The sequence below is a fragment of the Pyxicephalus adspersus genome, chromosome 2, assembly GCF_032062135.1.
Source record: "Pyxicephalus adspersus chromosome 2, UCB_Pads_2.0, whole genome shotgun sequence".
Lineage (NCBI taxonomy): Eukaryota > Metazoa > Chordata > Amphibia > Anura > Pyxicephalidae > Pyxicephalus > Pyxicephalus adspersus.
Window position 1 is genome coordinate 115,687,731 of NC_092859.1, and position 14,590 is coordinate 115,702,320.

Consider the following 14,590-nt stretch of genomic DNA (forward strand, 5'->3'; position numbering starts at 1 on the left):
GAACTTGATCGTATAAAAGGCAGATACAGTATGAAATGTATTGTAAATAGTGCATTGCCCTGAAAGTTATTTCTCCAATAATGATACATCCTTGTCCATTTTACATTCTGCAGTCATCATTAGTGAAAGTTCAGTCGCATTCTGTATACCAGGAGTTGGCTGTTGATGTTGCGATGGAAGACCTAAAGGAAAAACAACTCTCTATTCTTATGATGGATCTTGTGGATACTCAAGAAGAAATAAATATGTTAAAAGGACAACTGAAAATGGAAACCATGCCAACAGAGAATTTGGAGGAATCCAGTGATTTTGACATTCGCTCACTAAAAGAGCAGGTGAAAGAATTAAAATACCAGTTGGAGAAAGTATCCTTTGAGAGGGATTCTATTACTGTAAAGCTTCAATCGCTGGTACAATCTCAAAAGCCAGCAGAAAGTATTTCACAGTTTGGTTTGGATTCATCTGGGCTACAAAAACAGCACTATTCTGACTTTGAAAGTCAAAATATATTGGCAGAACAAGTAATCAGTTTGGAAAATGAGTCAAAGTCCAAAGATTTAAAGATTATTGCATTACAGAAAGACCTTGACAATATGAATTTGTTGCTTTCTGAGCAAAATGGTGTTATAAAGTTACAAGGAAACCAATTGGACGAGAAAAGCAGGAACCTTGAAAGTCTGCAGGAAGTGCTAATCCTTGGTCAAGGTAAAGAAGAGAGACTTTCTGAGGCACTTGCAGCTAATGAACGTGAGATATTTTCTCTCCAAGAGCAACTCTCTAAAAAAACAACAGAGAAAGAATTCCTACAACATTCTTTAGACGAAAAAGAAAACCAGATTGCAGAAGTGAGCCATAGCTTATCTGATAAGGTGGTTCTTCTAAATGAAGAGAAGTTTTCCATGGTTAAAGAGATAAAAGCCCTAAAAGAGCAGTTGAGCTCTATTATCCAACAAAGCGGAAAAGAGGAGGAATCGCTGGAGACCTTAAGAATAGCCAATGCAGAGCTAAACCTTCAAAAAGAAATGCTTACTCAGGAGAAGTCTGGTCTTCAGGAGATGTTGGAATCCATTCAGATGGAACTTGGGGAGGTGAAAAGTCAGTTGGAAAATGCATCATCTAGTTATATCCACAGCCAAGAAATACTCAAATCTGTTGAAGAAGAGAGAGAAATGTTGCATGCCCAGCTGGAAGAACAGAGAAGTAAATGCCTATTTAAGCAAAACCAACTTGAGGAACTGCAGACACAAGTTGAAAACCATAGACATAATTATGAGCAGCAGCAGCTTTTAATTGAAAAACACCAAAGTAGCCTAAATGATATTATTTTTTTGCAAGAAGAGAAAAGTAAATTAGAACAGCAGCTAAAGTATTTTATGGACAGACAACCTGAAGATGATGGTAAGGCAGGATTAAAAGTAAAAGAGGAATTGCATATCAAAGCAGAGCATCAGAAAAAAGAAATTGAGCAGCTCAAAAGAAAGTTGCAGGCTGCATTAGTCAGCAGAAAGGAATTATCTAAGAAAGTGTCTAAATTAGAAGAAGATTTGGTAAAACATAAAGCTGAAAAAGTTTTGGACCCGGAAGAGACATCTGGTATGCAAAACAGTAATCTAAAATCTGACCAGCAAGCGTTACCCAATGATGAGTTACTTAAAACACAGCTATTAAGACTTGAATCGGAACTAGAACATGTAAGGAGAGAGCTGACTGAAAAAGATGCTGCTAATGATCAGCTTCAAATTTTGATTAATGAATTAAGAGACAAATGTAGACATGCTGAAACTTTAGCCAGTGAACAAAATGATGTACCGAAATATGAAAAACCAGATAGTTCATCCAATCAAATAAATGTAGAAGAAAAAGACAATATAGTTCTACAGCTCGAAAACCGAGTAATGCAACTTGAACAAGACAAGGTGAACCTGCATAAAAAGGTCCAGGAGGCTCTTAATTCTCGCAGGGACACCATTAAAAAGTCACAAGAGAAAGATCGTCACCATCGTGAACAATTAAAGCAGCAAAAAGAAGAGTTTAATCTCTTGCATGAAAAGCTTGAAAGGTTACAGATGGACCAAAAATCAGATTCAGATACTGATAGAATTTGTGAAGAACAAGCAATACAAACAGAAATACCTTATCCAGTAGAAAAGCCAAGTGTTGATTCTCCTCATGGAGCAGAGGAAATATTGCCAGTTTGTGCCTCACAGGACAGTTCTGAAAAATCTAACTGGGGAGAAGAATGGGTAGACTTTTTACCAGAAAAAGTTGAAAATGCCTTAGTTCACATATCTTCAACGGATACAACCCTGGATAGTTACAAAATGCAACTAGAACTCTTTCAGTCTGAGAAAAGAGAATTGGAGGTAAAATCCTTGCAATTGCAAGAAAAACTTAATGAAAGCCTTGACAAGGTTTCACATCTACATGATACCATAGACCATTTGAGTTCACAGCTAGAACAAGAAAAAGACAAGTGTCACGTTCTAGAAACACAAGTTTCTGATTTAAAAACTGAGCTGGAAAAAAGTAAACAAGAATTGTCTTCTCTTCAAGAATTCACAATAAAGAATATTGAAGATGAATTAACTACTAAAAAGGAAGAGATTGGACAACTTCACCAGGAGTTAGAAGACAGAACTACAGCTCTTAGGAATGCTAATGAGCTGATTTCAGAAAAAGAGAACTTAATTTTGTCTCTAAAATCTCAGATGGAGTTTCAAACCAAAGAATATGAGGAACATTGCAAAATACTTGAAGTGAAGATTCAAGAAGTACAACAGAAACAAGATGATGATCTTGAGGAAGAAAAGGGCAAACAGCAACTTCAGAGAAAGCTTCAGGCAGCACTAATTTCCAGAAAAGATGCACTTAAAGAAAGTAAGGCACTAAAGTTAGATCTGGAGACTTTGAGAAAACAAAAGGAAGATCTAGCTAATAGACTACAAGTGGCTGGGCAATCAGTAAGTGAAATACACCTTGAAAAAGAAACTCTACTAAAAACCTTATCTGCCCAGAAAGAAGAACGGGATAAACTAATAATGGAATTAGATAAATGTTTATTGGAAAATCAAAACCTTGAAGCTTCTTGTGAAAGTCTGAAATCTGCTTTAGTAGGAATTACACAAGACAAGGAAGACTTGAATAAGGAGTTGGAATCTTTGAAAACGTCACATGACTCAAAGACATCTGATTGGCAAGACAAACTGTCTGACCTTCAGAAAGAGTATGAAATATTGCTGCAGTCATATGAAAATGTTAGTGATGAAACTGACAGAATGAAGCGTGCAGTGGAAATGGTGAAAAAAGAGAAGCAAGAATTGTTTACAAAAATGAAAAGTGTTGAAGGTGAAAGAAGAGATTTGGAAAACCAACTGGAAGAGTCACAACAGGAGATAGAAAATATGAAGGAAAAGATGAGGAAATTTGCTAAATCAAAGCAGCAAAAAATACTTGAACTTGAAGAAGAAAATGATAGATTAAGAAGGAAAATGGATCAGGCAACAGAGGTACAAAAATCTGCTGATTTACAAGAGAATGATGCAATAGATAAAGACGAGCTAACAAAGTCCCAAACTGAAAACAGTGCTTTAAAATTAGAACTGGAACTTGTCAAGTCTGAAAAGGAAAATTTGACTAAGGAAATGGAAACATTAAAACTCCAACTGGACAGTGTTGAATTAGACTTGCAAAAAGTTCTGGAGGAACGTAGTATGGAGACACTAGAAAAGGAAGTTATCAGCAAAACTGAAGCTATTGAGCTATCACATCCAATACCTGGTTGCAATAATGAGTTGGTCAGTGAAAAAATGGCAGCTTCAGAGGTGGTTACAGATAATGATGAAAAACAAGAAACAAACTTGGAGAAAATTTCACAGCTTGAATTAATTATTGAAAAGTTAGAATCTGGTTTAAAGGCGAAAGAAAATGAAGTTGAGGAACTGAACAAAGCTAAAAATGTTTTTCAAGAAGAGAAGCTGCATTTAGAATCTTTGTTAAATAATTCACAAGATATAAATATAAAAATTGAGAAAGACCTTGCAGACCTGGAAAAGAAATATCAAATGGTTGTTAATGACCTAGATAAAGCAAATGAGCAGAAGCATACCTTGGAAGTTGAGAAAGATGAGTTGGAAGAGAGGTTGATGAATCAAATGGCCGAGCTCAATGGAAGCATAGGAAACTTCCAGCAAGATGCTGTGGACCTGCAGATAAACAATGAAAGTTTGCAGCGTGAGTTAGAAGACCTTCGACTCAGACTAGAAGAGGAAAGGAGACAAATGGAACGACAGAAAGCAGAAGCCCTGTCTGAGGTTCACAAAGAATATGTGGAAAAGTTAAAATCAGTACATCAAGGTGAAAAGGGCAAGAAAACCCAGTTAAATGAGCTACAGGAATTGCTTAAGGAAAAACAGCAAGAAGTAAGACAGCTCCAGAAAGACTGCATACAATATCAAGAAACAATTAGCCGCCTAGAGAGAACATTTAAGGCCCTAGAATTTGTCCATAGTGAGTGTGAAAAAGAAAAAGTTGTTTCCAGTGATAGGGTTGCAAAAGCTGTAGCAGACACCAAGAAGGCCCAAGCTGATCTAACATCTCTTCGTGTGCTTCTTGATGACACTCAGAGTGAAGCTGCAAGAGTTTTGGCTGAAAATGTAAAAATCAAAAAAGAAATACGATTAGTTACAGAAAACACTGTGTTTACTTTAAAAAGGAAGGAAGAAGAATTGGAAAAGAAACTTGAAGAGGAGAGGATGAAACACCTAAAAGAAATGGCAAACTTACATGCTAAGATACTTTTGCTACAGCAAGACAAAGAACAGTTTGAAGGATCCATTAAAAGCCTACAGGGTCGTTTGGATGAGAAAAGCCAAGAGATAAAGGATCTACAAGGGAACCTAAACCAAAACCTAGCAAAGCTTGCCGCATTCACTCATAGCATGTGCTCTTTGCAAGATGACAGAGATCGTGTTATAGAAGAGTCCAAAAAGTGGAATGAGAAATTCAGTGATGAACTGCAGAAAAAGGATGATGAGATAAATGATAAGGAAAGAACATGCATGGATCTTAAAAATGAACTTCAGCTGGTCACTTCCCAAGTTGATGAACTTAAGGCTCATATAGGCAGGTGAGTGATTACTAAGGTGCTTGTTTGACAAGTTATGACTATTTTCTTTGTACCTGTTTGTTAAAACCCTGCCTATTTTGTTCACACCACTTGCTTTTAGGTTTCATTATTTTTCTTTTTTTTTCAGGCTACAGTTGGAGAATGAAGAACTAATTATAACTAAGCAGACTGAGGCAGATAATCTTTCTAAAGAAAGAGATTCTCTTCTAGAGGAAAAGGCATTTCTTTCTTCCAGTCTGGAGGAGGAACAAAAAATGCACTTGGCCTGCCAGGAGGATCTAAAACTGCACATCCAGGAAGCAAAAGATAGGCTAAGCCAACTAGAGGCCCTGAACATAGAAGTGACACAGTTTCAGAAAGAAAAGGAGGATCTGCTGCAAACAATACAACGGTTAGAGGCAGAAGTCCAAGACTTGAAGTTGCACAATGAACAGACCCAAAGTGACCTGCAGGCTTCCAAGTCTTTAACAGAACAGCTTCATAAAGAACTGGAACAAAAAGAGGAAGATGTAGTGCGCTTGCTCAGTTCTCGTGATGAAGCCGTTAGTTCAGCTGTGGGGGAACTAAATGAGCTTCATACAATTCAATGCAAAGCTCTAGAAGAGCGACTAGAAGAAGCTGAAAAGGATAGAAAACACATGCAAGACAAATTAGAAGAACTAAAAACTCAACTAATAGCCAACCAGGAAGAGGCTGACCGAAGTAAGGCTCAGTTACAGGCATTCACTAAATCTATGTGCTCTTTACAGGATGAGAGAGAACGTCTGTTCAGTGACTATCAGCAATTGGAGCAACGCCATCTTGATGCAATTCTTGCCAAAGATGGCCTAATCCAAGAGGCAGCAGCAGAAAGCAACAAGCTCCGTGAGGAGTTAAGATTCCTTCGAAGTCGCACTGATGATTTAAATGCACAGAATGCAAAGTTAAATGCTCAGCTGGCTCGCTACCGGGAAGACTTAAATGAGGTGATCTCACTGAAGGATTCACAACTTAAACAGTTGCTGGGGGAAAAACTACAGGAGATTGAAAAGTTGCGCAGTGAACAAAATAACCAGGAGCTGCTGCTAAATCATGAAAAGGGACAGAAGGATGCTCTGCAGCAGGAGTTGGATGAAACTAAGAAGGAAAAAGAGATAAGTCTAGAAAAGGTTGATAGTCTGACACATAGTATTACAAAGCTACAAACTGAAAATGAGGCTTTCAAAAATCAGTTAAAACAGGAGGAGGAAAAAGTACAAATGCTAAAAGATGAGCTGCTACAAGTGCAAAAGGATTTGGAAATCATCAAAGAAGAAGCTGTTCACATTCAAGCAGAGGCTGAAAAGCGAGTGCAGCGTGCAGAAGATGACTTGAACAAGAAACTTCAGAGTATACAGCATGATACTGGCATACTGCGTAATGAGACAGAGACGGCAGAAGAAAGAGTAGCAGAACTAGCAAGGGATCTCATGGATGCAGAGCAGAGACTGCTAAATGTAAATGAAGAAAATGCTTCTCTTAAAGCACAGATGCAAGCATTTGGAGGATCTATGAGATCTTTGCAGGACAGTCATGATCTTGCTCAGGAAGAAATTAAGAACTTGCAGGAGCAGTTGAATGAAGTTCTTGCCCTAAATGAAGATCTTAGTTCAGTAAAAACAGAAAGAGACAATCTCAGTTTAATGTTTTCAGAAAGCAAAGAGGAACAACAACGGATACAAATTCAATTGAAAGAGGTTATGTCAAGCTTGAAGGTACGAGAGGAAGAAATCCGTAGAGTGACTGCTGATTTTCAGGCTTCACAGATGCAGCTTCGTAATATGTCCAAAGCAATGGGAAGCCTACAGGAAGATCGTGATAGATTGCAAAGTAGTTTGAAGACACCACCTAGGGAAATAGAGAGGACTTTGCAGAGCTCATACCAAAGAGAAAACAAGGTATTATAAAAATGTATTGTCTTTGTCAAATATTAGAACATACCCATGTTTGGATGTAACATATATGTGCAATAGGTGATCACAGTAATAAATGTCAGTGTATGTTTTTTAGATCTCCAATGATCATTCCAAAAGTTCACAACTTAAAGATCTTCAGAACACACATGCAGAAATGCAGAATCTACGCACTGAACTCAGCGACACTCTTGCTCAAGTACAGCACAAAGAACTGCAAATACAAGAGCTCAATATAAAGGTAAGTAGTAAAGCAGTGGGACATTGCCTAGGATAGCAAAAACATGTATACTAGATGCTGGATACAACCTACTTGTACATTTGTAGCAGGCAGGTTTTTTTGGAGAACAATTTAATGTACAGTGCTGTGTAATATGTTTTATACATTTTGTTTATTAATACTAACAAAAGCTCTAGTGAGGCTGCCCCTAACTGAAAACAAGACACGACCCCTTTCTATAGGGGCCCAGAGTATAAGATTAAAAGATGAAAAGTCTCAAGAGAGTGCCAGTCAAAAGTTTAATGAAAGTTGTGCTCACTGAAGGAATCTAAAGGAATAACAGCGAACATGTTTCTGGGGCAACAACATTTTCCCTTCATTTATATGGTGGCTTTAGTTACATATAAGGCCTAAATTATTTACATATTGTTTGTAATCGGAAATCAGAAACCATGACTTTTTACAAGTGTCAATTACAGCCCTAATTTAAGGAAGGAAGGCAGCAAATGTTGTACATGCTGGTTATAGTGCATTTCTCTCTGAAAATCGGTAAAATAGGTCATTTCAGACATTGTTTAGAAGAACATTATAGTTTGTAGATTGAGATATTAGCTATAAATGTAACACAAATCCAATGTGTCCGATGTACGTTGCATTTCCTTTTTCCAAACCAGTCCATGTATTATCATTCTTCAGCCAGAAAGCTTGACATGAGACGTTTCTTAAAAGATACTGAAGGTAGCATATCAACTTTTGGTTTATTTAATAATAATAATTTTGTATTGCATGGTATTTTGTAGACTGCAACCTTTTAGCTTTAATATTCTCTATCTATTTCTCCAGTTTTCTCAGTTATTAGAGGAGAAAAGTTCTTTATCTCACCAGCTGCAAGATAGCAACCAAACCCTGAGAGATGCTAACAACCGGTGTTCATCTCTTGAAAGACAGCTACATGAAATACATCCCAAAAATTCAGTAAGAAAAGATACCTGTGTACTAATAATGTTAAACTAGTAAGAAGCTGTTCATTTGAGCTTCTTATAAATATTTAATTGTTCGTTTGTAAAATTGTGACTTTTTTTTCTGGAGGCTTTAACGAGTGATTCTGCTCCGGGCGCTCCACAAGAAAAACAGGAACCCCAAACTGAAGCAGATCGTCAACTTTTGGAGCTTCAGCAAAGGTAAGATATATTGCTATATATATCTTATCTTATATCTCTATAGCTTATCACATTCTTTATTAAAGTTACAGCTACCACTATATACCATATCGGGGATACCCTATCTGACCCACTTTATATTGTTGTCAGTATTAAACATTGCTTTTTTAACGTAGTCCTGTCATTATCATCTTTAACAAATGCAAGTAATATAATAATAATATAATAATAATATACATTATTTTATTTTATTTTTTTTGGTGGGTGGGCAACAAACTAGGCTAACTATTAGCTATTTTTTTTTTTTTTGAAAGAATTATGTTGTTTAATATGTGAGAATACTAGGCCATTTCAGGACGTCAAGAAGGCACACTAGGCCAGAAGTAACAAGGTGTCCAAGGAAAGGTTTTTTCCAACCGTGACTGCAAGCGAGCACCCTCAGTCTTCTGCTCATCTGCAGTGTAATCTCTGTATGTGTGCACGTGCTTGGCATCAAAATGCCCCTTGAGATTCGAATCTTCGAGGTCAGCCTTCCGAAGACTGGTAGCTGCGCATTGCTTCTGCTCTTTAGGCATAGTAATTGGGGTTACTGTGCGGGAACTGGATGATATTGATGATATTGTAGGAATTCAATTAGTACAAATGCAACAATAAATAACTAAGGGGCCGGACTGGAATAGTGGCTGTGCAGTTTTTTGCCTACCTCTGCCTTACAGTAATTAAGCAGTGAAGTGGCACATTACGTCTTGACTTCAATTATATTTTTTCCTGCATAGATATCTGGAGCTGAAGCAACAGAGTACTGAGCACGAACATGTCAGGTCAGTCCTGGAGCAACAGCTGAGGGAGGAGCGCCAGAGAGCAGAGTACAGGATACAGGAACTGGAGGAAAATATCAACAGGTGAGGAAGGCAGATGGCTGACAATCTAAATGCTACTGTGAATTAGGAGAGTTTGGAAGGTAATGGTGCCCAGGACAGGTGGGATAAAGCAAGTATAAGGTATAGTTTAGGAAAATTGGTGTCAAGTCCCAAATGTACAGTTGTGTCCCTCCCCGATACCCTTCAACTCACTACTTGTATGTACACTGCTATAGACATAAGTTGTAAATGGTTTGATGAATTTTATTTGAATAAAGTTTTGTAAGTTTTATATTTTTGTAATAAAAAGCATGCATACAGCAGTTCCTGGTATTGGTATTCAATGAAATAAAGTTTGCTTGTTTTGAGTAAATATTTCTGTGTGTGCTGCTATAAGTTATTGACACGTGTAATATTATTCTAGTCAATAAATAATATAGTGACATCATCTTCAATAGCACTGTATAGTATTTTGATTTTTGATAAGGTTCAGTGTTTCTGCTGTAACATTTTGACTTTATTTGCAATGAACCGAAAGTAGGTAAAACAGGGAGAAACAATATATATATTTTTTATTTATTTAATTTCTCTTACAGATTGGGTTCACAGGATTGGTCAGTCCATGAGGATCCAGTTGCACCACATGAGTTGTCTTTACTGGTGGAGCCACCAGATGCACCAAATGTTAAGGTGAACAAGCAAAATTTTCTTTCTAATCAGGTTGTTCACATATAGTATTTAGTTAGCATAATTCTGTTCATAGTGCTGTCATTAAACATTTTTCCAGCTTTATTTCCACTGTTTAAATTAAACTGAATTACCTCTTAAACATGTAATAAATTTGCTGTGAACCTGGAGCAAAATGTGTTGTATAAAAAGTCATTATAGGTAAAATAAACCTCTGAGTATAGACACATTAAGACTGCTATTATTGATAAATTATATTATATATACTAAGTAAATTGCTGACCTAGAACAAACAATGCAGGCAGACATGTCAGAATTTCTGTTTCTCATACTTGTTTTAGGTCAGTGACTCTCTAGGTATCAAAGCAACAGTCTTTATGCTGCAAAACAAAATAAGCAATGGCAGGAATCCTATTTTCTTTCTTTTTGTCCTTGGAGGTTCCATTTATAGTTAAACAAATAAGGGCCCCTTTGCACTATGTGGACTTAGGAGACAGTGTCAGACTTCAGGTGAGATGTTACTGGAACGGTTAGACCTAAAGTAAAGCTAGGAAAGGAAATGTGTGTTTCCTAAGTAAATATGATAATATAAGAGGTTAATTAGAGGTAATTTCAGACTACTGCATGAGGCCAGTCTTGGTTCCTTCTCTTCCCCAAAAGTTAATTTTTTGAAAATGAATCTGAATAGTTTGTCTCCTGCTGTAAAAACATTTATTTGCTTTTGTTTTCATTCCCCAACATATATGTCCATCACCAACGATCTTTAATAATTCTTTTGCTTTTTTTTTTCCCAGACAAGAAGCTCGTCTCTGAAAAGACTTCTTCGACTTATATTCTGCTCTCGCACCAAAACCCCTCTTCTTGTTTCCCTGTATTTCTTACTGATTCATGCACTACTGTTCTTGTGCTTAACTGGGCATCTCTGAGAGTATACGCTTTAACTACAGAGAGATGAAATGGGAGTTGAGGAGCACCATTCCAGTCCTTATGCTGCATATATTCAGGATCTAAAGTTAAAAGCCATGACTAACGCCAAGAGGTTCCTATTCTTATCTAAGCTGTGTCATCACTGGTATGGCATGGCATCATATCTCAGACTCAGGGCTATACCACTATCAATTCTGAAGAATGATGTTAGCGATATCACGATGCAACATACATCTTTGTTTGATACTGCTATCTAAAAATGTCAGTATGCCTTGAAAAGGTTTTTAACTCCTTTAACTACTGGCAAGTATAGAAATCTAGCCCAGTTCACCTCTGTTGCCTTTTCCACAACTCATAGACTGGCTTTATTCTCTGTCTGTTCTTAGAAATTATCTAAATTCTGCAGGATGTTGTGTCCTCTCCTTGATTGTATTAAATTGGATGGGAGTTGTGTAAACTTGTAAATAATCTGTTTAATAAGAATGTTGTGTATTTATATATTATCAGTTACTGTTTTTTTTTTTCTTTTGGAAAAACTTCCAGAAACCTTTTTATTTATTATGCACATATTATGTTGTATATGTGCATTTTTAATCTTTAATTCCTGTCTGTGTATGTATTTTCCTATCAATACTGTTTTTTTTTTAATTTTATGTTTGGTTATTTTTGTCCTTAAGGGTAATTTGCACATAATTTTCTTATATTACTATGATTTTTTGCATCAGGCACTTACAGGTACATATAAATGGCAAAGCCTCGTTAACATGTAACTGCTATTATCTTTGGGTTATCTGGTAATATGCACACAATAGTCATAACAAATAGCTGGCCTAATATTCTCTTTCAGGAACTCCTAGAGCCATGCACATCAGGCTTCATCTTTCAAATGGGTTTGTGGTGTGGGAGTTACTACACAAGAGCTCCAGGATTTTTAACCAATTTTTCTAATGAATTTATCAAATCAGTTTTTTAATGCAAATTTACAATGGCAAAGACTTCCCCTAAACGGACTGAAGTGATTCATGTTTTAAAAATAACATTAGAGTATGAAAAAGTACTTGTTTGTAAAGGTGCATGCTTCTCAACTGTTATCCTTATCCATTCAACCCTGCTTGGCAAGTCAATGACCTAAAACTGGTATGCAGATTTGGATTTCACTGCATACATAAAAATTCTTGCTCACCTACTCACACCTAGTAGTTAAAGCAGAACTGGTTGACGGCCCATAAACCTGTGCCTTTAAAACAAGCCAGCAATGGCAGCTCCTATATTTTATTCTGATTGGTTCATTTTAAATAGTTAATGCCTGTTGATGTGAGTTATGTATGCTTTTCCTTTAAAATGATTTTGTAGCTTTACTAATACAGTAATTTACTTAAAAATCATTAAACTGTCATAAAAGGATGTCCTGTCATATGAGTAGGGAGACTGAGCAGGCTGTTTGCATGTGAGGAGGGAGAAAGGAGTCCAGTGCAGTAAGAGATATACATTAGAGATTTACAATAAAAAAAAAATGGTTTGAAAAACACATACTTGCAAAGATGAGAGGAGTAGTAATGCCTGGGGTCAAGGTCTTATTCCATAATTAAGTTTACTAGGACTATTGGGTTGATCAGGGATCGATAACCAAGTGTTACTTTGTATCCATGCTGTTTGCACCATGATCTCCAATGTATGAATATATATTGTATATATGCTTAATACATATATAAATGTTCCCTATTCCTGTTTCCTTAGAGAGAGATGCCTCAATAATTATTATCCTCTAAATTATACATTTTATTTTTTGGTGATTATTTCTGTTTGCCAAATAATCAGTATTATGTTCTGAGCGTTTGTAAATGATTACCTTTTAAACTATTTCAAGATGCTTTTCCCATTTTCATATGATTTATCAATGTTAAAAACATTCCATCATGACACATAGCTACTGTATGTGTTTTCTTAGTCTTCTTAGGAAAGGGTTAATGAAGGCCATCAACAAAGCAAGTTGATATTGTGATAAGGATATCTTCTGGGAAAATGCACAGACATAATGCTGATTTTTGAATATCTGATCACACATTATAGGAAGCAGACCAAGTTAACAGAGGGGTTTTACATGTCACAAGGTCAGGTATCAAGACACGCAACAGAAGACTTGATAATTTAGCTTTCTAAATTACTTAGTCTTGCAGTGTTTGTCTCCTTATTACCATGAATCCAAAAGGTAATTACCAGCTTTGAAAAAGAACCTTCTTAAAAAGGCACTTTCTTACTACATGTTATGGGTGTATGTATTAGGAAAAATTTATAACTGCATACAAGGAAAAACCTAATGGTGTTAAAAACAACTTTTATATATTTTTTTTTCCCTTTGATCGAACCCTATAATCATTAGGACAGATTTCCTACCCAACCTACCGAGATGTACAGAGGCATTTGGCTTTACGAGTGCAAACTTGCTGCAATAGTGGAATCAGCCTGTCCATGCCATTCTGTTCATTCATGTACCCGGCAGGTTTACTGTCTGCCCCAAGCATGGATGAAACTGTCAGGACAGCACAGGTTATAGATGGTTATGTAGTTTGTAGCTGTTATTCTCCAGTGAGAATCTTTCAAAATCTTTAGGAGAACCCAGTCATTCTACAGTGACAGTCCCTAGTTACACCATGCCAGTGATTGTTAATAACCTATTTTTTCTATATATAAAATCACCAATCGTGTATTTCCAAAAACAGTAAAGCTGATTTATGAAAACTGTCCATAAAAATAGAGCAGTGATCATTTGAGTTTAAATGGGCTCATCTGTAATTCTGGATAATGAAATTATACTAGTTAATGTTGAAAATCTTTCTTCCCTTTTTCTCAGTTTTTATAAATTAGCCAAATTATATGCATTTGTATTGTCATTCCATTATCTAGGGGACACATCTTTTTTCTTTCATGATTACAAACTGCGACAGACCAAGCTTCTGATTACCTCTGTGATCACAGGACAATGTTGATGTCCACTTTAATTACAAATAAAGGTATTTTTTTTAATAAACTGGATTGTTAGACTTCTTTTTTTTTTAGTTTTTAGTTCTAATGTATAATATTGTCTGCAAAAAAATGTTTTAGGCTTTACTTAATAAAATAATGAGTTGCCTTTATCACATTAACAAAACATCCAGAAAGCAGGCAACGATGACCTAGCCTCTAATTCAAACTTTAATATTCCCTTTGTCTACTAACAAATATCAGAAGAGCAGCACTGTGTTCATTTCTTAAGTCCCACTGTAAACTTCCCCCTCTTTTTTTTCAAGCAGGTATCTAAAAGTCTCCAACTACAGCTAGGTTTGTCCAGGCCCTCCCTGGATCTTGCATGTGCAGTTATTTGTATGTGAAGTTTTTATTTTCCTTTAAACGTGTGATATACAGTAATTGTTGTATGATTTATTCCCCCGCTTTTGTCACTCCATGGCTCATTTCAAGGAGACCAGGAAAAGGTCTGAACCCATTTTTTTTTTATGGATACAGTGCTAAGTTTTTATGATCAAACTATAAATTGGAGACCACTGAAAGGACATACTGATCAGGACTGAAACAACAGTGTAGCTGGGTGATCTCCTTCAATAAACACCTATGTGACTAAAGCCTAAATTTACACATCAAATCAGGGTTGTATTTGCCATGGTAGCATTTATGGGTCCGTGCTT

The 14,590-nt window shown here is 36.3% G+C and overlaps 1 protein-coding gene across 1 annotated transcript in view; it reads left to right on the forward strand.

The window, feature by feature from the left end:
- GOLGB1 (golgin B1) overlaps nucleotides 1-13,938 on the forward strand; it is a 32,112-nt gene extending 18,174 nt beyond the window's left edge. The window contains exons 9-16 of the mRNA XM_072401994.1: nucleotides 114-5,125; nucleotides 5,253-7,041; nucleotides 7,154-7,297; nucleotides 8,120-8,251; nucleotides 8,366-8,457; nucleotides 9,213-9,338; nucleotides 9,893-9,986; nucleotides 10,778-13,938. Of these exons, the coding sequence (XP_072258095.1) occupies nucleotides 114-5,125; nucleotides 5,253-7,041; nucleotides 7,154-7,297; nucleotides 8,120-8,251; nucleotides 8,366-8,457; nucleotides 9,213-9,338; nucleotides 9,893-9,986; nucleotides 10,778-10,909 (7,521 nt within the window). The 3' untranslated portion in view covers nucleotides 10,910-13,938. The remainder of the gene's footprint in view (nucleotides 1-113; nucleotides 5,126-5,252; nucleotides 7,042-7,153; nucleotides 7,298-8,119; nucleotides 8,252-8,365; nucleotides 8,458-9,212; nucleotides 9,339-9,892; nucleotides 9,987-10,777) is intronic.
- Nucleotides 13,939-14,590: the final 652 nt, after the last annotated feature.